A 23,602-nucleotide genomic window follows, 5' to 3' on the forward strand; every position below is an offset into this window, starting at 1 on the left:
TACCCTCCGCTCTGGTGCTGTGAGTGCCAGGCCAGGAGCCACTGGCGTACACAGCAGCCCTGAGTGCATAGGAACATAGGGCTGGAAGGGACCTCGCCGGGGCTTTTAGTCAAGCCCCTACTCGAACCTGACTAAACCATCCCAGCCCAAGGTCCGTCCTGCCTGCTCTTGAAAACTTCCAAGGACGGAGATTGCACCACTTCTCTAGGCAGCCCCCTCTAATGCTTGACCATCCTCAGGGTCAGAAAGTTCCTCCTCATCTCCCATCTGCTTTCTCTGCTGTCGCTCTAGTCCATTGCTCCTAGTCCTGTCCCCTACAGCCACAGAGAAAAGTCCGTCTCCATTCTCCCTGTAATCACCCTTCAGTTATTTGACGACCGTAATCAACACCCCCCATTCAGTCATCTGTTCTCCAAACTAAGTAACCCCAGATCTTTCAGCCTTTCATTGTAAGTCTTGTCTCCCAGGCCCCTAATCATCATTTTCATTGCTCTGCTGGACTCTTTCCATTCTGTGCACACCCTTCTTGAAGTTCAGGCCCCAAAACCAGACCCAGGACTCCGGCGGAGCACCTGCATCCCCAGCTCAGGGTCTGTCCTTGCTTTGCCTGGTCTTCACAGCTCAATACAGATGCGTGTCACGTGCGCTCACAAGAGTGCAGTTGGCCTCGCTCAGGAGGCAGGTAGCTCTACCCTTGTTGCTCATACAGGGGTAGGCTTCTGATATCCCCTTTGGTGTCCCTTATTGCGAGAACCGGCTCCCTGCTGCTCCCTTCGGAAAGGGAAAGGAGCAGCAAGAAGCCCAGGCCCTCTGGGACCCGTTGCACAAGGAGGGGGCATCCCACCTGTGCCTCCTCTCCCTGTCTGGCTGCCTGCACAGTACTGCCTGTGCCCAGAGCCTGGTCTGCAGCCGGTCACATCCGCTGCTCAGTAACACGGAGGATCTTGCCGCAAACAGCTGAGCTTTATTAATACCTTGCAAATGGTGTTTGTGCAGCAACAGGTGAATAGGCTCTTAATTAAAAGGCTTTTCCCTCGCAGCCTCTCTGATCAGTATGTGCAGCACAAGGCAAGGCTGGGGCAGAACATCTGCCTGCAGGCAGCAGGAGGCAGCTTTCGAGTTCGCTCTGCTTTCCAGAGCAGATGTCATGAGACCCGGACCTGGCCCTGGCTCCCGGGGGGGGAGGAAGGCAGCATGGTGACAGATGAATCCAAGCAGCTGTGCGCTGCTCTGGTATTTTGAGTGCACAGGCAGAGCTGACCTGGGGTATTTCGAGGGCTGGCGCTGGGGTTAGGAGATCTGATGTACGCCACTGCAGGTAGGAGTGAGGCAAGGGGCCAGTCACGGTCAACCCAGGCTCCCAAAGGAAACCACGCCTGGAGAAACCCACATGCAGGCTGGGTGCAGCATTATAAATGCAAAGGATGGTCCTGCACAGGAAAGGTGGTATCCATTAATACAGGCAGTGTCAAGTGCTGCAACATTTAAGACCAGTTAGACAGGTTTTGTTCCTCAAGAGCATAAACCTTTAAGCAAGGCTTTTGGCTAAATGCTGTAATCCCCAGGTCCTTTCCATCTTGTACGGATGCCGCCCCCAAGAAGCTCGCGAGTAGGATGGAAAGAGGGAAAGAGAATGTGAGGGGTAAAACAGCTGGAGGGGGAAAAGCCAAGGAAATTTCCCTCCACCCTCCCCTGAAAACTTTATAGTGCTAGGTCAATGGTAGTCAAATGGGCCTCTCATGAGTCCTGGGTCCATCTTGCCCAGTCTTCTGCATCGCACAGGGGCAGACAGCGGATGCTGAACGGGAGAGTGAATAGGGCATGGCCAGAGTTTTTTCCCTTGTTCCTCTCTCACTTGCAGCCTCCAGCAGTTAAGGTCTAGGAAGTTCTGACATCGAGGTTTAATCCCTAACTCCCACATTCAAGAGCTCTCCTTACCAAACCTGCCCAGCACACTCATTCCCCATCTCTCTTCCTCAGGACAAGACGCTCTACCACCCAGTGAGCAGCAGCTGCATGGACTGCAGCGAGAGCGACCGTAAGATCTTCATGAACACCTGCAACCCCTCCTCTCCCACCCAGCAGTGGCTCTTTGAACACATGAACTCAACAGTCCTGGAAAAATTTAACCGGAACCTCGACCTTTAAAGACTGCAGATCTCTCTCGTGCTCTTGCTCTCTCTATTTTACAGCTCTACGTTTTTACTGGGGAGGGTGACAGAAAAATTTTTCTAAGAGTAATTTTTTTTAAAAACAATAGGTAATTAAGGTAAAAGGGAGAATCTCAGGAGGGGGCATGGCGGGCAGGCCAGGCTTTATTTTGAAGATGCTGCATCCTCTTGCGGGGACGGTGAGATTGCAGGCGGCTTGGCCAGAGTTGTTTCCGGGGCCGAGGTGGGAGCCGGAGCTCTGGATTTAGAGGGCACTGCAGGATATGCTCTGAGTGCGGATGGGGTCCTTCCTTCCCCAGCTGGGGTGGCCACGAGCGATCGCTGTGCCCTGCACGCAGTTCAGTGCTGCCCTCCCCTTCTGCCACCACGGTTCCAGATAGGCACTTTACCTCTAGGCATCCCTTGCACTCGAGCATACAGCCCAGGGCCCGTGTAATGGAGACCTTGGCACATAGACACGGGCTTCCAGTGCAGCAGAACAGAGAACAAACGTGGCACGGAGCATGTCTTCTGTGCCGCCCGGTTTAAAATACACCCAGGGCAGCTCGGACCTCCTCAGCATCTTCCAGAGGAAGACATGAGTACGAGGGATGTATTGCATGGGGCGGCAGGGCCAGGTGTTGAAACACATTTCTGTAAATGGTGGGCAGCAGTGGGAAACATCCGTGCATCTTACTGTCTGCCTCCCATTACTGGGTCTTGCCGTGCCAAGGAGCAGGGAAGGGTTTTCTTGTCAATGTTGCAGGCTGCAGCTCGGGTAGTCGTGGCACCTTGTACTTCTAAAGGACGAAAAGCACCGAGTACAAGCCCCCGGGGAGCAGGAGGCAGCCTGAGAGCACCCCAGGGCTTTGTGCAGGAAAAGCCCGCTCCAGGGAGCAGCCCCACTTTCTTTTCAAGGCTTAAAGCCAAATTCATACGGAGTACAGACAGCTGCACTTTGCTGAATCCAGCTCCAGGGCTATACATGGGCCTTGGTCTTCCATGACCCTATCGTTCATCTGTCTGTAGTTTGTGGCTGTTCCCCTTGTAAATACTGGAGCTTACACCACTGTTAGGGAGCCCCCCAGGAGGACACGGCTTTAGAGCAGCGGTTCTCACCTGGGATGCCACGAGACCCTTTTCAAGATGCCACGCAATACTAGCACTATTCGGTGCATAAACACCTACACGTGATTGCCAAGATAGACCCAGAGATTTCAAGCAATGGTGCTGCTGAATGCCAAAGTGTTATGGAGGGTGCCTGGGATCTGACAAGGTTGAGAGCCACTGCTTCAGAGCATTAGTCTTCGTGCCCGTGTCACACTGCCACGTACCCTTCATGTGATGGGCAGCCTCTTTGCTTCAAGCAGGATTCAGAACTGGGATGAAAGGAAGGAAAGTGCAGGCTAAGGACATGGTGGGCTCTGCCTCTTGGATGTCTGCAGCAAGTTAATATGCTGTCTGGAGTATACTGGGTGCTGGGCAATAGGGATTTGGGACTAGCTCATCTTGATTTATTGGTAACGAAAATAGCCAGAGGGTTTTGCTGGGATTTGCTGGTGAGCTGGGCCTCTGGCCACACTGTCAGGTGGGGCATCCACTCTTCGACTCATGTCCTAGGAAACCTTCGTGGTAGATGCTTGCAGCAGAGAGTGAGCAGTGACCAGCTCTAGGTGATGGCAGGACTCATAAGTCACCCCACAGTTAACTCTTGCCAAGATGCTGCCCACACACATTTGCCATGCCATTGCCCAGCTCTCAGTTTGACCTGCTGTCTCCACAGGCATAATAGGAAAGGAAGGCATGGGCATCAGGAAGGGCTGAACCACTGGCTTGGGAAGAGCAGCCATGAGGTTGCAGGAAGACCTGATAACAGCAACAAAAAAAGCTCCATGATCCAGGCTTCTTCCTCACCATGCTGCACGAGGTTGCTCCCTGGCAGCTCCCCTCTCTCCTACAAGGCAGGACTTCAGCCGTTCATGCTGCAACACTTTGGGAGGGCCTCAGATGCCTCTTGGCATGCCTACATACTTCAGTGCAGGTTACTCGTGCATGGGAGTGGGTGGAGGTTTCATTTTAGGATGCTGCCGCTTGCTGTGTTGTGCCCCATTGGGAGGGCGGAGAGGAGAGCGTGGCACACACGAGTGCCCTTTCTTGAGCCGTGTTTCTGGTCCCCCAAGAGCAGCAGCCAGCTCCAGCGGTGGAGGCTGTAGGGCCCAGACCCACGTTGCACCGGGTCACCGTTAGCTGATTAAGGGACCCTTTTGCTTTGAGAGTGTCTGTAGGGGGGAGCCCTTCCTCTTCCCTGGGGGAGAGCACTGATTTCCAGAGCTTTGCATGTCTGTTGGGTGCTTCCTCAAAGTTATTAATGCTTTCGTTAGCCTGGCGGTACTGACTGCCGAGCGCTAAATGGCCTGACGAGATGTCTTTATGAATGTTTTAGTACCCATGGAACAAGAAGCCGTTTGTATGAGAATGGCACCAGTTTATTATAATAGGGACACCAAGTCGGTAAATGATCTATAAATCTATGGCAGGTCATTCCCCTGCAGCTAGTAACATTAGTGCCTGCATTTTAGTTCCTCACCTAATGAAAGGATCCGCTTCTGTTTGAGTTATGTGACTGGCTTTGTACTTGGGCTCACCTTGCGAGCAAAGTTTGGAGCTCTCCATTGCTCAGCTTTTGGCAGATGCTGGCTGCAGAGAGGAGGTAGCGATAGGAAAGGCAGCCTTTTGCCTCCCAGTCAGCAATCTGAATTGCGCTCAGAGAAACTGGCTGGCAGCCTGCGCCCGATGGGTAGGTGGGCTTAACGCAGTCCCTGCTTGATGCACACGTGCCCGCTAACACCGGCACCGTGGCTATCAGACTCGGCACAGAAGCCGAGAAGCTGTCCTCTCCAAAACTAACCCATCCAGGTGTGTTGCTGACCCATTTGACAAAGCACTGGGTTTTGGGTGGAGCATCCTGTGAATTCCCAGCGTCTCTGCCTGCTGGTTTGGTGGTTTCCTCAATCTGTTAATTTACTGGCATTAATTATACGTGTCGGTACCCCACAGGCTTTGTTGACTAATGGGTAGTATTACCATTGCCAGCCCCCCTGCTGACTGAGAAATAGAAACTGTATTTCACCATCCACATCTTTAATTGAGCTTCTGCTGGGCAGGCCAGTTAATTATTCCAATTACTTTTAGTTATTTATAAGTAAAATTGCTTAGGCATGAATCCATAGACATCCTCATGTTTGCATGTGAGTCAAGTTTGGGGCTTTCACGCCATCGAGCCCTTAATGGGAAGCACATGCTCTTTGTTTTTACCCCCAAAATGGTTATTTACAGCGTTACCCTTGGCTGCATAAGTCACGCTGCTTGAAGCACCACTGGGCATCATGCCCGCGAGGTGCTCTGGGACCTGCATGGACGTAGGTGGGCACCGAACGCTCTTCCAGCTCGTGCTTGTTTCATAGCGGTGCTAACGCCCGACCCTGCGAGCAGACAAGACGGGGTTGGTGTCCTGTGCGCTTTAGAAAGGAGTGTTTTGGGGTTTTTTTTCTTTTTTCTCCCCTTCCCCAAGAGGAATGATGGGCTGGGCTTCATGGAAGAGGAATACAGCATCCTTAAAATAAAGACGTGCCTTTTTAAATGCAAATGGACAGCAAATGCTTAAACTTGAACCAATTCCTAGTGCCTTGCTGGACAAGAGTGAAGGGGGCTAGGGGGAGGGAGGGAGGGCGGGGGGGCAGGGAGCTGCAAGAAAGCTTGATGCATTGTGCAATTACCATTCGGGTGTGTGCGTGTGCGTGTTTTTAAATGTCCAGTTTTATGTGCAAACGGGAGGAGGGCAAGAGGCTGCAAGGTGGGGTCGGAAGATGCAGAGGCCCCTGGGTTTCTACATGCACTGGGTTGTCTACGAATTGCTTTTCATCACACTCGATGTGAAGGCTGAAGATGGAAGCCTCTTCTCGGCCCCGAGTAGGAGTTAAGCAGATGTTGAATTGCAGGATTTCTCGGCTGGCTGCTGTTTGTGTTGATCTCCCTGGCAAAGGCACATGTATTTATCTGTTCAACCTGCATCCAGGATTTTGCAATTTTATACTTGAACTGTTCAGACACGAGGTCTCTATCCGACAGTCCCACAGGTCCGTCCACCGAAGCGAAAGGCTAATGAGATGACTTCTATAAAGTCGGCACCGTGGATCCGTGGGAAGCGTGGGGAAAACATTTAAATGCCGTAATGCAGAAGTAACAAGAAAGCAGTGGACCATGAGCTGAATATGAGCCAACAGTGTGCTCTTGTTGCAAAAAAAAAAAAAAAAAAAGCAAGCCAACAGCATCCTGGGTTGTTTCAAAAGGAGCATGTATCACTTGCAAATCAAAGGAAGTGATTCTTCCGCTCATTCAGCCCCTGGGAGACCTCCCCTGCAGTCCTGTGTCCAGTTTTGGCTCCCACACTTCAAGAAGCATGTGGACAGAATGGAAAGTCTAGCACGGAGCAACAAAAATGACACTTAGGGGCCTGGGAAGTCAGACTTGCAAGGAAAAGCTGAAAGAACTAGGGTCATTTAGTCTGGAAAAGAGAAGACAGTGGGGGATGGTTTGATAAGTCTCTTTAGATACCTGCATGGAGATGGGCTTTTCTCTGTGACCAAGGGGACAGGACTAGCAGCAGTGGCCTACTGATATTAAATCTGCAGCAGCGGAAATTTAGGTCGGAAATGAAGACATTTCTGACTCTGAAGGTGGTCAAGCGTTGGACAGATGGGTAGACACGGTGGCATCTCCATCCTGGGCAGTTCTCAAGAGCAGGTTGGACAGACCCATGGGTGGGATGATCGAGTCAGGGATGCTCCTGCCCTGAGCAGGTGGCTGAACTAGACGAGTTGGCAAGGTCCCTTCCAGTCGTGCTTTCCTCTGATCCTTCGTCGTCTTCCCTCCGCTCTGCAGCTGCTCGCGGCATTTAAACTGGATCAGGCAGTTCAGCAAGCTTTCCCTGTGCTTCTCTGGGAGCCGGCCTGTTTCAAAGCCTACAAGACACTTGTGAGCTCGGTGCACAGCCGCCTGGCGTAAGCACCATGTCCCCAGAGCGATTGCAGAGCCAAGCGACTGCAGTGGGTTTGCTCGCGTAGAAGCCACGCGGGCGACCTGGAGGAGCGCTTGGCTGAAGGGGAGCAGGCTTTTCATTTGTCTTTTTTTTTTTTTTGCTGCAATCAGGATGGAAAATGTTTGTGGCTGGGCTGTGGGGACAGCTGGGAGCCATCGGCCCGTAACGCTGGGCGAGAAACGAACCCCCAAGCCTGGCAGGGGTTCACCCCTCCGGCTGGCTGTGTTTTGGCTCATTAGTGCGTGAGGGTCAGGGGTGCACGTTGTGCCGCGTTACTGCCCTTCCCGGCCCCTGCGTTCCCGCAAGCAGACGAGTAATGAGATGCACCCGAACGCTGAAGGCTGAGTGCCGCACTTGTGAGTTAACAGCCCACGGCGGAGGGAGCATTAAATGCCCAAGGCAGCCGTTACCAAACATAAAAACCAGCAAAGCGCTTTGCTGTTTCCATTCTGAAAGGATCGTTTGCCACAAAGATCTTCTAATGGTTTGTTTTTGTTTTATTTTATACGGATTAATAACGTGGCAAAGCAGCGTCGTCAACCTACGGGAGAGGCGTATCGGCCACCGCCGGGGTTTCTGCAAAGCTTCAAGTACTTGCAGGGGAGACGGCCTGGCCCAGTGCCCCGGGGCTCTGCTCCCAGCTCAGCTACTGGTCGGCTGGTTGAGTGCCCAGTGCCCCCATCTGTAAACATGGGTAATATTTACCTCCTCCGGTAAGTGCCCTGCCACGTACCGATGAAGAGGGGTCGCGCGATTCAATCCAAGTGACAATTGGCGAATGCAATTCGGAGCGACGTCGGAGGAACGGTGTGGCGCGTCCAGACTGGGGATGCCGAGAGGCGAAGATCCCGCGGCACAGGGTCGTCTTCGCTTGCAGGCTCGTCGCCCGTCGACTAAGCTGCGTGCTTGCCTTGTCTGGGTTGCAGCTTCTAGGTGGAACCATCCCAAAGTGACCTGCCCCTGCGCCGCGCTCAGTGTCACGCGTCACCCCGAGACCCACGCATGAGCCGTCGTAAAAACCAGAGTCGAGTAGCTTTGTTCGGGTGTTTTGGGCTCGCTGACCAGGCTCTTCCTCTCTTCACATTGTGTCCTCAACTTTCCCGATGCTTCTGCGTTGCCCAGGAGGCTGCAGCGATTCCAGCAGTTGCATGAGGTTTCGCTCTTCGCCACGGAGGAACCACAAGGTCTTAAAACCACTCGTTCAGCATGAGGAGGAAAGCGCTTATCCCAGCTAGCAAGCAGATGAATGTGAATGTGGCTCAAGAAATGATATACAAACTAATCGAGCTAATAGATTAAAACATTAGCCCTTAGGGTAATAACAAATAGCCTTAACTTTTAGGATGTCAGTTTAAAATGCAGCCTCCGGGGCCTCGGTGGTACGATCTGAGTTCATTCACTCCTTGTACTGCATGCATTTTAACTTATTGACTTTCAAACTGGACGGTGCCTCTTAAAGCAGTGTATATTTATTTCTGCGCGTATTAGGACCAAGCTCCTAACAGCCGGGGAGGGCAAAGGATGTCTAGCACTTTAATGTAGTCGCTTTCATACGTCGGAGATCGTTCGGATAGAATGCATAGTGTTTTTAAAAGTTGAATGGACTTCCTTTTATAATATATTTAAAATAAATTTTTAATGTGTTTTCTGACACTCGATGTCTGCAGAAGTGACTCGCTCTTGCTGCGGCAATTGTTTGCTCCCCTTTCTCCCCCACCTGCTTCTCACGGAGCAGATGCCCTGGTCGGGGCATGCCAAGAGCATGGTTTTGCTGCCACCCTCACGCTTGGATCATTGGGCAGCCTTGTGTCACCCTCCTGGGAAACGTCTTTCCCACCTACGCTCCTGGGAACACCAGAGCCATCAGACACGAGGGCTTTGGCCGCTGCCCGGCCGTAGGGTCACTCTGCCTAGAAAAAGCCCACGTGGTTTTTGTTTCTTCTCAGTCTGCAAGCTGCTGTAATCAAGACTTAAGAAGGGGGTGTTGAACGTGGGGCTTTCCTGCCAGATATGGGAGGGTGGCACTCAGTGGGACAGGCTTTCTATTTCCTTTGCCCTTCTGCAGGGTGCAACCCAGCAGTTCGCCTGGGCACCCCCATCCATGGGAGCGTGATGGGCCCGTGGCGGCCTGGGCACCCCCATCCATGGGAGCGTGATGGGCCCGTGGCGGCCTGGGCACCCCCATCCATGGGAGCGTGATGGGCCCGTGGCGGCCTGGGCACCCCCATCCATGGGAGTGTGATGGGCCCGTGGCGGCCTGGGCACCCCCATCCATGGGAGTGTGATGGGCCCGTGGCGGCCTGGGCACCCCCATCCATGGGAGCGTGATGGGCCCGTGGCGGCCTGGGCACCCCCATCCATGGGAGTGTGATGGGCCCGTGGCGGCCTGGGCACCCCCATCCATGGGAGCGTGATGGGCCCGTGGCGGCCTGGGCACCCCCATCCATGGGAGCGTGATGGGCCCCTGGCAGCGTGACACCTGCCAGGAGGTGGGAAGTTTTTCTCCAGGAGCTTCCGATTTTAAAGCCGCACTCAACAGCTTTGAAACATTTCTTCTGTTTGCCCATAGGTATGTAGCTATGGGAGGAAAGAGCTAAAGCCCAGAAGCCCATATGCGTCTGACTTCCCGTAGCTCGTATCCTTTTCCTGCAAGGTTAGGACAGCTCTGCTTACACCACAGACTGCCCACTTGCATTACTGTTTTCCCTTCCCCGCGGTGATGGTGCCCAGTCCTACCTGGCCCTGGTTCTTTCACGGTACAGTGTCCTTTCCAAAAAAGAGCCTGCCGCTCTAGCAGGGACCGCCGGGTTTGATATACCCATGCTCTGTCCTTGCAAACACCCTGGGGATTTGCTCATCTGGACCACCCCTGTTTTCACTTCAGTTGTGTGCCCGGATTAGAAGGCGTGCGATGCGTGTACAGCCGTGCTGCAGATGCTCCGCAGCCAAGAGCTGTTCCCAGCGGGAGAGGCGGGTGACGTCTGGTAAAGGTACAACAGACAGAGATGCTGCCCAATGCAAATAAATGCCCCACGTCCGTGGTGAGCTCTCCAGCTGTGTCCACACTGGCGGTTGCACAGGTAGGTGGAAAAAATCAGTGTGTAGGACTTGTCCAAGGCCTGTTATAGGGTCCAAGTCGTGACCCAGCCCTGGCTTCAGAAGCGTGTCAGAAATGTATTGGTGTAATTTGCTCACTGCTCACCTGCGCTGTGCTGAGGGAGACTATTCTGCCACACCGTGGTTTTTTATGCACTTAATGTGCTTGCACACAACTGCATGACCAAACGTGTTGTCCTTCCCAGGCCTGGTCTGGAAAAAGAAAACCTGAGATCTGCAGGAGGCTGGAGGTGCAAGGCAAAGCCCAGGTCTTGCTCTCGCTCCGCCCTACACAAAGCCTGAATTGAACACACACTTTTAATGGAAAAGGGGAGATCCAGTGAGCGGAGCGAGAAGAAATTCCCCTGTTTGCAGTAAGCTGAGTGTCCACTGGCTAGAAAACCCCACCGGCAAGCACCTTGGACAAGAGCAGGGTGGATAGCCCAAATTTTGCGTGAATGCATCAAAACACCCCAGGGAGGAGCGGGCGGCGTGTTGATCCTTCCGACCAATTCTCCGTTTCAGCGGCAAGTGCCGCGGTTAGATTTCGAAGTCCGAGCAGCGCGCGTCCTAACCAAATTAGGGAGACTGGGATGGGCAGACCATTATTACAGCTCCGGCGGTATAAAGCTGCCTCTGTTCTGATGGGTTTATGAAACGTTGTTTTTCACCCCCTTGCTGTTTGCACAGAGAATTACTCGATCCGGCTGGCGAGATGAACCCAATAAAGAATGTCTCCACAAAGCAGTTTATTTTACAGGCAGCTAGTTTTAGTCGAGCGGAGTGACAAATCTCAAAAGCTCATGAAGATAAATATGCCAGAGGATACTGTAATTGTACCAGACCTCCCTGCTTTTCTTTCTTTTTTTTCCCCCAGATAGATTTTTCAATCTAGCTATCGTTGTGTGTGCAGTTCCTGCAGGTATTTAACATTCAATTTAGCAATTTCCCTTTGGGAACAGCGTTGGAGCAAACCTATCTTATTATTTCAGCTGTACCAAGGGGGGAGACTCTCCCCTCTTTGTAGCCGTCCATCTGAGGCAGTGCCAAAAACACCCATTGGCAACCTCCATTTGTAAGAAGTTGGCATGCCGGGCTGGGCGGTGGGGCCTGATCCTTGTTGTGGCAGTGCGTGCCTTTGCGTGCCATGCTCTGGCACTTGTGCTGGGTGTTGCCCGATCTAGGGTGACGGTGGATACAGCAATAAAATGCTCCAGAGATTAAAACAGTCTTCAGTGGTCACGCTGAATCCACAGCTTGATTAAATGCAGAGCTTAAATAAAGAGTGGGGATTTGGGGGGAGTGGATATGCTTATAGAAATGTCTTGCCCACAGCCCACTTATTGCACCAGCAGGGATGCAGAAGAAAAACCCTCTATATCCTGATGCCAGCAAGGGCCCCTGGTTTGCACTGAGAACGATGAGGGTTAGGCCACCACTTGACGCCTGGAGATGTTTGCCCGGGTTCATGTTTATGGCAAATAACCGAGGGTAGCCAGGACAGGGCATCCAGACCAGCTTCTCCAAGAGTCTTCCCTGCTGGAAGCTGATTCAGGGTTAGAAACACACCTGGGCAGTTAACCTGGGATTGCTTCCCCTTTTAGCACACTGAGACTGTCTGCCGCTGTTGCAGCTCCCCCCCCTTTCTCCAAAGTAAGCCTGCAAGTCAAGTCAGGAAAAGCAACCACATTCATGCACCACTCCTTGAGTAAGAAGAGCCCAGGAACCAGCTGTTTGCTCCTTGCCACAAAGACTGCCTGGGTGAGTGAAGGGAAAATCAACTTCTCAACCTGCAACTTGAATGACTTGTGATGGGGAGGCCTGCGTCTCGAGACACCCTGGTGACCATTGATGGAGAAGCTGCAAACATCACACCCAAGTGTCTGTAGGTTTTAACAACTTCAAGTTTAATTCCACCCCCATATTCCATGGATATTTCATCAAATGACTTACCCAAGACATTATTTTGCATTTATCATAATGCATCTTTACGTTATTTTGTCCACAAAGATGCTCAAAAGTTGGGATTGCTCTGTGTGATCTGATGGGAGTTCTTGCCAGTATGAGTACGTCAAGGTAGGGATGGGGGTTGCTAGTATTTTGGGGGGGATGGAAATGAGTGTCCTGCGGTGACCATTGGATTAGCAACAGTCATGGCTTCAGCTTGCAGACTTTAAACTTGAGCTCAATGAATGCTGGAGCAGTAACAATTTCTATCTGTCTTCTCCACTGCTGAAACTACAGGTCCTGGCATCTGAGCGTGTGGATGCAGCACACGTGGCGGGGTCAGCTTCTGCATGAGGGCCTGGGCCCCTGCCCCGGAGTCGGGCTGCCGGATGTCACCAACGGGGAGAAATACAAATGCCAAATAAGAGCATAAATTGCCTCTTTCTGTACTGGTTCTCCTTTCTCTGGTTCTCAATAACCACAGCAGCGCATAGGGCTTTGTGGAAAATGTTGGCCTGCGTGTATTCGAGCTGAGTAAATAATTCATTGCACAAATGCGGGTTGGCTCTTGTAAAAGAGCAATGCAAAACGAGGTGAGATTCAGACCCGATGAGGAGGGATTCGATGAGGAAAGAAGAAGTCTGAAGGTAATTCAGCACATGTCACTGGAGGAATCGTTCCTAAGATTATTTTCAAGTGCTCCTGGAGCACAGGAAAGATCCCAGAGGATCGGGGAAAGACTTATCTTTAAAAAAAAAAAAGACAAAAGAAGGTTGTGGGAAAATCGAGATCAGCCGGGCTAACTTGAGTATCAGGAAAGATGCTTATAAAAACAAAAAAAAATGTTAGCAATCAATGTCCAAGCACCTCGAAGATACCAAGGTGATGGAAGCAGCCGACGTGGATTTGTCAAGAACAAATTGCATCAAACCAATCTCATTTCTATCGGCGCTGGACAGAGCAGCTGGTGTAGCCAGGGGGAAGCGGTATGTGTAATACGCCTTGATCCCATTGAAACAGTCCCATGCGATGTTCTCCAAACTGAACAAGGAGAATACGATCTAGATGAAGTTGCCATAAGGTGAGTGTATAACTGCCCAGAAAAAATCACGTTCGAGAGGATAGTTAGCCCCGATTATGCTCTCAGACCGGGAGGTTGTTTTCAGGGGCTGTTCAGGCCCAGCTCTATTCAATACTGTCTCTGATAACCTAGATGGTGAAATGAGGAGCACACGTATAAAATTGGGGAGTACACACCAAACAGGGAGTGGTTACCAGCACTTTGGTGCATAGGGTCAGGCTTCAAAATTAATAAGAGAAATTAAGAGGAGGAAATGCAATAAGGATAAGAGCACAATGCTACGCTCCTGGAGGTTTCAATTCTTCTCCCCCCGCTTGAGCTTGCTGCAGTTACCTTGGAAGTATTTGCATTCTTGAAACCCTGGGCTTCTCTTGAAGCAGGTAGTTTAAAAACAGTCCCAATCTGTTCTGAATATTGCATGCAATCTCTTTTTTGTTTAAAAAAAGGAAGAATCAGAAGCACGTTCATTGCTGGGTACAGAGCGTGTCTGCTGCCAGCCAGGTAGCGACAGCATGAGGCGGTGTCTTGTCGCATCCGGCTGCACGTGGGTGAAAGCGCATGGCTTCAGTAGCAGATGAGGTGTTTTGGGTACATGTGGTATCTTTTACGAGACCAGCTAAATAGCTGGAGAAATTGTGTGTTGCAAACTTTCGGGTACGAACACCCTTCAGCAGCGGTTTCTTTCACGGGACTCCATCCGCACGCATTGCATCCTCTGTCCATTTAACCTGTTGCTGTAGCAGCTCGTGAGATTGAGATGCCTGAAAAAAAATTAGAAGATATTTTAAGCTGAATTTGTCCACGATATGGATGGTCAGTTAGTAGGCTCTTTCACAGGGCAGGAGAGGAAAAAAGTATCACTTTAAGGAGAATCACTTAGCTTCAGATCTAGTCTTTTTTTTTTTTAATTGGGTATTTCACCCTGACCATAGCACGCTCATGTCTTTCCATTTAGGAACATGTTTTTTGTGGCTGTGTGAACCATCCACAGAAGTGGAAAGGGAAGTCAGACCACTGACATAACAATACAGGTGGAAAAGATGGAATTAAGGGCATACGCCATGCTTGGAAATGCACGGATATGAGATGGGGTAAAGAATCTGTGGTCCGCTAGCATCAGCTTCCTCACGTCATTAAATTCCTTTTAGGACTATGCTAACTCTTATCAGGAAATATATCCTAAAGAAGGAGCTTGCTTAAAGATCATCCTACTGTGACGGACACTTTAGGAGCTCCAGCTGAAGCAACCTGTTGTAAAAACCCTGGATTTACGCTGTGACATTCACTTCCATGACCGCGTTCGAATGTAAAAAATAATGCGTTTTTTGCAGGAGTGTGTCTGCATTTGGGGATCAAAAAATAGTCGTGATAGGAGTAATAAGGGTCTGTCCTACTGCATTTTTATCTACATGGATGGTCCCATTCAAGGCGGTGAGGCCACTAATAGTTTTCAAGGGAAGGCACAACCCCCCTGCCAAGCACAGAAAAAGGGGCTGAATAATTAACTACCTTTTTTTCAAAGAAAATCATGCTTTTCACGAAGTTTACCCCACTAGGAAAAGTCCTTCATTAGCTTGTATTTCCCTTCATCAGTCCTAACGGTGCACGCACACATTTCTGTCATTCAGGATGATTTTGGATGATGTTGCATGCTGCTGCACCGTGTTTAAAATAGATGTCCTGTGTGTATTGGTGTCTAATTGACTACAGTGTCTGTTGTGCTAGCTTACCTTGCCGCTTGTGACCCGTAGGTGAAGGCACCTGTACATCAGTGATTTCCACAAGCATTTCATTCGGCGTCCGAAACAAAAGGAAGAGGCGGACCAGCGATGATGGGGGAGACTCTCCTGAGCATGCAATAGATGTCCCAGAGGTAAGCATCGCGCCAGACGGTGTCTTCTCTGTTGAAATTGCGTGATGCTTGCTATGTCTCATGAAGCCTGTGTCTCATTAAGTCACTGAAATCGGGGGGGAAAACTGTGTATTGGATTAGAGTGCTCTCGCATGGCCAGGAAAAATATTTCCTTTCCACTTAAACTGCAGCCGAGTTACTTCCACAGGCGTTTAGTGTCTTGAAGAAGAATTTTTATTTTGATGGGAAGGATCCTGGTGCGTTGAAAGCATTTTCTATTGTCTTTCATTGCCCCTGGATGGGTCAGTCCCTAGCTTTGCATCTTCTCTGATACTTTTCATTCAGCGCTTTTTATGGAAAGGGAGTTAAAAAAACGTTTGGAAACCATGCAACTCTGCAACCCAGTGTGCACAGCCGCAGCCGAGTGTGTTGGAGGCATTCGGCCTGTTGTTCCAGTTCTGGCATTAGCACACGCACATGCAAAAAAGATCTTTTTAGCACTGATCGGGTCCTCTTCTTTTCACAGCATACATCGTTTTGGAAAGTCATGGCTACCACCAATCCCACTACAGAGACAGAGGCAGCCCACACAGGGCTTGAGACTACACCTTGAATGCAACGCACTTGTGGCTACGCTCTGGGATGCTGCAATATGCAATAAGCTTCTCCCTGCACCCTTAGGCTTGCTCACTTTTGCTGTGTTTCTGGCATACAGCTGACAACGCTGTTGAGGACTGGGCTGTTTGACCGCCCCTGCGGCTGTAGCTGTGCCCGCAGAGCCCTCTAGCGGGTACCAGAAGATGCGGCCGGGATGTTTTCTGCTGGTATATCACACCGTCTCCCCAAACGGTGTTAACCAACCTGGCAGAAGTGCTCGTGCGCCAGCATGGCTTTGGGTGTGCACGCCGAATGACTGTCAGCTGGAGCAAGGGGCTGGTCTTCGCCCTCCTCACTGACACCACCGCTCCAGCAAAGCTTTGCAATGCAGAGCTGGGTTCAGTTACAACAGGAGCCAGGCACCAGTTGGCCCCTAAAATATAGCGACTGCACAAGCTCACTTGCTAGGCTTCGTGAGCCAGAGCAGAGGGGGCCAGCTTTTTTGGTAGGCATGCAACAAATTAATCCTGCATCCTCCCAAAGCATCACTCCAGTCCCCTTCCCTTGCTGGATCTGCACTGCTTACTGCCCTATGCTCCCCACTTGCTCTGCTCTGCTTTCTGCTCCCTGCCCTATCTATCCCTGTCCTTTTCCCCAGTCTACTACGCACCACGCACACAGGCTGCCCATGCCACGTGCAGCATGTGCCGTGGTCTGGCAGTCGCTGCCTTAGATGGGAAGAGGGAAGTGACGTTCAGCATTTCATTGCAAAAGTGACTGCTTTCAAACAGAAAGAGAAGACACTTTGCAGTTCATCCTTCATAGTAGTGGCTCCTCCATCCTTCCTGGCCTTTTGGCAGGATCTCCTGTTGTAGTTGTATGTGCTTTCCACCTCCCCTTTCTCCATGGATGGTTGCTTTCACTCTGTAGAAATCACGTGTTGACAGCTTGAAATATCCATGACTTTGATTCTTCACAGTATAAAAAGCCCTGTGTGTGTGTGTTGTCATAAGCAATTTCCTTAGTGGCTGCTAAACTAATATTTTATGTGCAAATCTAAGCTCCCCGGGAGCAGAAGGATTGCCAAGGTTGCAAAAGCGTCATTGAGCTTGTCCCCATGGCTGGGTGTTGGCTAACAGCCCTGCTGATGGTGCGCGAGAGAGTTTCCCGTTCACCTTGAGGCTGTTTTGGCTGGATGGCATTAACGGGCATGAAGAATACTTATGTTTGTCACTAATGCAAGCAGCTGTGGCTCTGAAGGTAGATGAGGAGCAGCCAGGTCAAGTCAGCAAGTGCTATTTTTAGAGCCATTATGGACCGACACCTTGAAGCGAGTTTTCATCCCGTTTTTCCCTGCCTATCCTGTTGTATCTCTACCAGGTTGACCGATTCCAGCTCCAGGTGAACACACTGGGACGTTACAAAAGGCATTATGAAGTACAAACTAGGCCCGGCCTCAACGAGGTGCAGCTAGCAGAAGTAAGTGGGAGTAGAGAGTAGAGAGCAGGGTGGTATTTTCTCCCCTTATCAAAAATGTATATCCCATGATCCCTATCAAACACAGCCTTCCTGGCCACTGACCCCTGCTGCAACTCTCTCACTAGCAAGTATGGGATGGTTCACCATGAATTTCCAGCAAATGTCCTCCTAGAAAACTATAAACTCTCTCCCCTGCTAGGAGACAAACAGATTTAGAAGTCAGTTCCTAAAGGGTATCTTGACGTGGACTTTTTTTTTTTTCCTCCCCTTACTTTTTCACTAAAGAAGTGAATTTAATGGAACAGCAAATAGAATAAAAAAAAATGGGATGCTCTTCTGGCCACTGTTTGCAGTTTTACAAGCATTAGCTAGGGACAACTGTAAAGCAAAGCCCTGGCTCACATTTTAACAGTCACTTTAAATGTCCATATTATCTGTTAATACCCACTTGTTATTGGAAAAGTCATTAGCCCAATCCTCCCATGATCCAGACGTCCGGTACCTGCCTGGTAACCCATTTAAGAGATGTTTGCTTCAGTCCTGCACCAGAGACATGGGAATGAATGGTTTTCACCTGGGGATGATCCTTAAGGAAACTGTCTGGGGCTAAAGCCAGCTCTTTTGCTTCAGGCTACTGCCAGCATCTCTGCTTGCTGCCCTGACTTCCTCTGAACGTGTCCTGAGGGAAGATCTGCTCTTAGCTCAGGGTAACCCTGCCTTTAAAGCAATCGGGTATCCATGTTGTAGCTGTATTGGTCTAAAGGAAAAGGCAATCAGGACTCATAGGTAGTAGAGATGATTTCTTTTATTAGACCAAGATTTTTGCAAAAAAATTAAAGATTTTTCTTTTTTTCAAAAATCTTGTTGGTCTAATAAAAGAGATCATCTCTATTCTGAGTCCTGATTGCCTTTTTCAAGAAATCCTGCTTTTGCAGGCTAGGGCTTTTACCACCATATGGCTCGTGTTGTTCTGGCTGAGTTGACAGGCCTTTAGGCGCATCCAAGCAGTTTTTATTAAATGTTTTATTGCTCTTTTTCAAGCTAAAGTACAGAATGACAGGTCATAATATTATGCAGCATGGTGTGAGAGAGTGGATTGTAAAGGGTGAGGTCTGCATCCTCGTTCATGTGGATCCGGCATTTTATCTAAATAGTAAGTAGCTTTTCAACTACCGCCCCCCGCCATCAAACGCTGCGTACTGAAGTGCATTCCCATTGCTTGCCCCAGCAAAAATATTATGCATGCAGAGATTAACCTTAAGGGGAACTTAACTTAAAATTGTCCAACATTTCCCAGATTTCCTGTGCAGTTTGAGCAGCTTTGACCCTACGCTGGATCCTATGAAACCTAGGAACTATGAAACTATCCCTGTCCGGCTCCCGCACTTGAATCTCTTCTGCCTGAGACTTGGACATCTGCTTCTAACCCACCGTAAGAAAAACTCCAACTTTCGTAAGTCTTCTTGGAGAGATTCATATTGTTCAACCTGCATCCACAGCCAGTTCTGGAGCTGTCGGGTACCAAAAGAGGCGCTTCCTCCAGAGGAGAAAACGCATCTTGTAATTCTGCCCTCATGATGTGGTTTTTACATTCACGGGGGGAAAAAAGCAGCCTAATAGTCCAGGGTCTCTGGTGAAGCGTTCCCGCTGGCATCCCTGCTTTTTCTGCATTGCGGATCCCCCTTGCGCTCCTTCCAGCGAAAGCTTCCCCAACACGTTTTCATCTGGACAAAGATGTGATTAATCTCTGCCACTTCTGGGTCACGTAGCAAAGCTTGGTGATTTAGCTCTTCATCAGCTTTCCCTAGGATACCAAGTTACAGGGAAAACATACTCTCCAAGCTTACTGAGCATGGAGTGGAGTTGAGGGGATTTCTACTAATAATGCAAAGTTATCTCTGGTAATGCTTTCCTAGAAGAGATGATTTCACTATGGCAGAAGGAGATCCTGGCTTCCAAATTCCACTTGTAAATGGGTACTGATACTGTTAACCGAGCAAGGCAATTCTTCACACGCACGTTTCAGCTATAATGAAGAGGGAAATGAGAACCGACCGTTGTAATTGGTGCATGTTTGCATAAAAAGTGTGTTACGCTTGGCGAGTTAAAATCCATCTCGCAAGGACCAAAGATGATGCTGTAGCTCTGACTCTTTCTGCCTCTCATTCACAAACTTTTCCCTCTTTAAATGTTGTCCTTTTAGACCCTCGGCCATCGCTTTGGGAATATCCCCGTGAATGAGAAGGAGACGCTTCCTTACTTCATCTACGTGGTGAAGAACAAGAGCAGACGGGACCAGAAATCAGAAGGCAGCTAGAATGAAAAGTAGATGGACTTTGGACAAGAAGAAGTGAGGTGTTGAAAAAGCAGGTTGTATCCTATGCATTTTAGGCCTATATGGACTATTAAACAATATTGAGGTTTCTTTTTTAAAAAGCAGTAAATATGAATAACTGAAAAATATAGACACTCTTGGCCAGGAGTATGTTAAAACATGCATGTGTGTGAAGACTGACTTGCCATTTCAGCGCCATTAGAACGAAGAAATAAAGATCATAGGATGTAGGAAAGAAATCGGTGGGATTTTTACGACGGAGTTTGTGGAGGCGGTGCAGTCACATACTTCTGGAAATCTTCTGAATGTAATTTAGGTCACAAGGAAGACTTGTTCCATGGTCTCAGCTTGCACCCCGAAAGCTGGCACCTGTTTTGGCACAAGGTTGAAACAGCAGGGGAGGAATAATTCAAAACCGAGGTGCGCAGGTTGGAAGCGTGTCTGAGGCTTGCTCCCACCTGAACCCGCAGTACCTTGCCTTAAGGCAGTGCTTCAAATCCCCAACTTTGGCCAGTGCTTCAGTTCAGCAGACCTGCTGCGGTGAGCACCGTCTGCTGAATCCACAATTAATTTTTCATTTGGTGTAATAGGGAAGTTAAACAGCTCTTCCCAAACTTTTCTACCTGCTTTACCTTATTTAAGAACTCAGTACTCAACTAAATTCAGATAGACATTTGCAAATGTCTGCTTTTTCTCAGAACATGCAGTTATTAAGGCCAACGGTACAGATTAATACCCTGGTTTAATTGTATTGTTAGCGATGTCCCTGTTAGTCTGCACAAGTTCATTTGTATTTCTTGAATTCGAGGCTCAGTGGCAGTCGGTGAAGCATCAGGGTGAGGCACCAGCCTTTAATCTTTGTGTCAAATCAGGTATAAGTCACAAGTGACTTGAATTTTCATACCCAATCTGGCCTTTAGCAAATCCACATCACACACCTGCTGCCTCGGTTTCAGACATCTCAGGACAGGGTTAGTAGATCTGTCGCCATTCGGGAGTCCAGTGTATTGGCCCGAGTGGATGATATTTGAGACGGGATCTACCTGCGCTGTCTTTGGCAATGTTTCACAAGCATCAGACATACCTTTCCTAAGACGAATCCTGCATAGCACACCGGTCCTCTTTGCAAGTGCATGTTTTAAATGTTACGAAGTTGAAATTACGCTGATTTTTTTTGTCATGTCAAGCCGTGGTACTCTTACCAGCCTTTGCAACAGAATGCTATTTTGCCAAAAGGGACTAAAAGAGAGTGCGTTGTGACTTACAGCTCTCCAGTGACCTCCAGTCCACTCAAGATGAGCCTTGTGATTCCCAGCATCACTCCTTTCCCCGGCTGGTCTGACCTTCATGTCTCCATTCATTTCTGATCTGCCAGGACTCTGCCTCGTGAGCATATTCTCAAATGAGCCTTCAGCAGCCAAGTAAAAGTGGAGAAACCTGGTGACATGCAAAAAACTAGAACTCGTGGTTCCAAAATTATACCTTTTATTAGACCAACTGGAAAATGGCAAGAAAATTGTCCTTTTCTGCAAGCTTTCAGGATCAAAGTCCCTTCGTCAGGCTCTGGGAAACATGTAGATGGCACAAAATGGTAAAAAGTCCCCATAGGTAGGAAATAAACTTCATTTTTGCACCTCGTGAGCACTTTGCTGGCAGTGCATTTCAATACTCTGAAATTGGATCTAGCTTTGGTGAATAACTCGACATAAGAGTTGCAAGCTCAACTCGGTGCCGCATAACAAGACCTGGAGAGCTCCAGCATTAACTTCGTGAACTTATAAATAGATGCATCTGCGAAGGTGATACCGCTTGAAGCCAGTCGAGTTCATTTGTAACGGCTTCAAAGGGTCTGCTTATATTCCCAAAGGAAGTCGAAGAAACATCAGCAATTTTCAAAAGCCCTGTGTTATGAGCAGGAATGACGTCCTGTCGCAGGACTGTCCCCTTTTAATCCAAAGCTCTGGGCAGTGCAGGTTGTTTCAGACATCCTCACAGGCTTGATTCAGCATGGATTTTAACATCTTACTATTTATCTTGAAAGGACTTTGGCACAAACAGCAAAGGAGACTGCAGGTTGGCGAGGGAGTGTCTTGCACTGGTATTTCATAAATGTTTGACACCATGGTGGTCCCTTTGATAATGAACAGGCAAAATCACTCCATCGATCAAAAGAGACTTGATTTAAAAGGAGTCAGGACAGACACCTTGCAGGGTCTTTGTGGTTTTCTGCAGAGTCTGCTTACGTAAGCAGAGGGCCGGACTCAATGAAAATCAGTCAGTGAGTTCAGGAGCAGGTTTGCCTAGACCCAAATTAAACAACACCCCTCGTTTTCACACATCAATGAGTGTGTCGCCCTCACACTCTTGTTTAACAGCCAGGAGCAAAATGCTTCTTTTCAAGCAAATACAGGGGCAGGCTCCATCTGCTCCAGGGGTGTCCACGCAAATGCTTTTGAGCAGAGACAGGATCCAGAAAACTTCCTTTTTCTGCAAATGATGCACATTTGGATCGTGGCTTTCACTCTGCAAACTGTTATCCTTCACAGACCGGCCTTGTGAGCTGGGATGGTGAAGGAAGGGCTGTTTACCAGCCTTTAGCAGTCAAGGTAGACAGCTTGGCAGCAGAGAAACCTTGGGTTGTCGGGTCCCTGGCACCCTCTTGCCTCGTAGACATTGGCAAATGCCTTACTCTTGTTCTCAATGTAGACGGAGCAAAGAAACAGCAGCAAGAGCACCGCCGGCACGTTTGGGGGGGTATATGTGTGGCTCCCATGCTAAAACATGAACTTGCACATCAATTCAGCAGCAACAACCATATTCAGGGGAACCTGTGGTTCTTGAAGAGTCTTCAGTGCTTGATTACCAGAAACGCAACAATGCGGTTGTCACCGTGTGTCATGCCATCATGCATATTGGGTTCCTTACGTCACATCCCAATCACAAGTACTTCCCAACTTTCCTTGCCTTTTTATAAATCCTTTTTTGAAAACCCTCAATGTTTTTGAGGCTCAGAGGTGTGAAACCACACGGGGAGCAGCTTTGGGATGGGGTTTGGTTGACAGGTGGGAGAGCAGAAGTTGCTCTAGTTGGCCTGGTTCACTCACACAAAGGGGAGGGTTGAAATTTGCATTTTTATTGTTTCGATTTTTTTTTCTTTTATTATTTTGGGGGGGGGGGGGGGGTTCAGTTTTACAAACTTGTTTCTGTCTAGAGGGCTATGGGCCACGCACTTGGGCGGGGGTGGCAGGGCCTCGGAAGATGGTTTGGTCCAAGCTCTCGGTGGGTGGAAGCTCCCCGGTGCAGAAGGCCTCCACCACAATTAAGCACTGGGTCCAGTTCTCCTTAAGCAGTTCAGTTGGCTTTACGGGGCTTTTTCTCAGAGGCAAAGCCCTTGGGTGTAGAGCTCGGCACCGACGTGCTTCCCACAGGGGGCTAATCTCATCCTGCAACGGTGCTCCTCTGCTCTTCATCAGTTTTTGTTGAGGGGAGCAAAAAAATCACTGGAGAGTTCATGCCTTGATCTTGCAGGGGGTGAGCAGGGCAGCTCGAAGTGTGCAACGAGGGAATTGGGCTGGGGTGGTGGCATTTTGAGGAATGGAAAGTGCAGTTGCTAAATTAGCCAAATCAGCGAGGGAAGGAGGGGGAGAAAGCCCAGTCTGCGATGCCTGCATCCCCGGGTCTTGCCTATCGGACCCAAGCAAGCCGCTGCACTGAAACGCGGTGTTTCTTGGGCAGTTGAGATGCAAAAGGGCAGAGCGCAAGGGCTGAACCAGCTTTCCTCTTGTAGCCCAGTGCGTGTGGTCACACCTCTCAGGGGATTTAGGAGCGCTCTCCTCGGTATAGTTCACCAGTCTGGTCTGCAAAATACCACGCGTGGCTTTTGAAAGCCGGACTTGGTCGGCTGGGCTCAGAGCTGTTCTGATAGGAAATCTAGAGCCAACAGAGCCCAGAGCAGGAGCTTATTTCA

The 23,602-nt window shown here is 49.6% G+C and overlaps 2 protein-coding genes across 2 annotated transcripts in view; both read left to right on the top strand.

Annotated features, from left to right (window-relative positions):
- Positions 1-8,901, top strand: part of GALNT10 (polypeptide N-acetylgalactosaminyltransferase 10) — a 98,161-nt gene extending 89,260 nt beyond the window's left edge. Inside the window, exon 12 of the mRNA XM_014609916.3 lies at positions 1,981-8,901. Coding sequence (XP_014465402.1) covers positions 1,981-2,148 — 168 coding nt within the window. The 3' untranslated portion in view covers positions 2,149-8,901. The remainder of the gene's footprint in view (positions 1-1,980) is intronic.
- SAP30L (SAP30 like) lies at positions 7,939-22,744 on the top strand. Its single transcript, XM_059733424.1, is given in 5 exon segments — positions 7,939-7,961; positions 15,130-15,168; positions 15,170-15,245; positions 17,202-17,300; positions 19,504-22,744. Coding segments are annotated over 5 exon segments (351 nt in total). The 3' UTR covers positions 19,618-22,744.
- Positions 22,745-23,602: the final 858 nt, after the last annotated feature.

Source organism: Alligator mississippiensis, chromosome 9 (genome assembly GCF_030867095.1).
Source record: "Alligator mississippiensis isolate rAllMis1 chromosome 9, rAllMis1, whole genome shotgun sequence".
NCBI lineage: Eukaryota > Metazoa > Chordata > Crocodylia > Alligatoridae > Alligator > Alligator mississippiensis.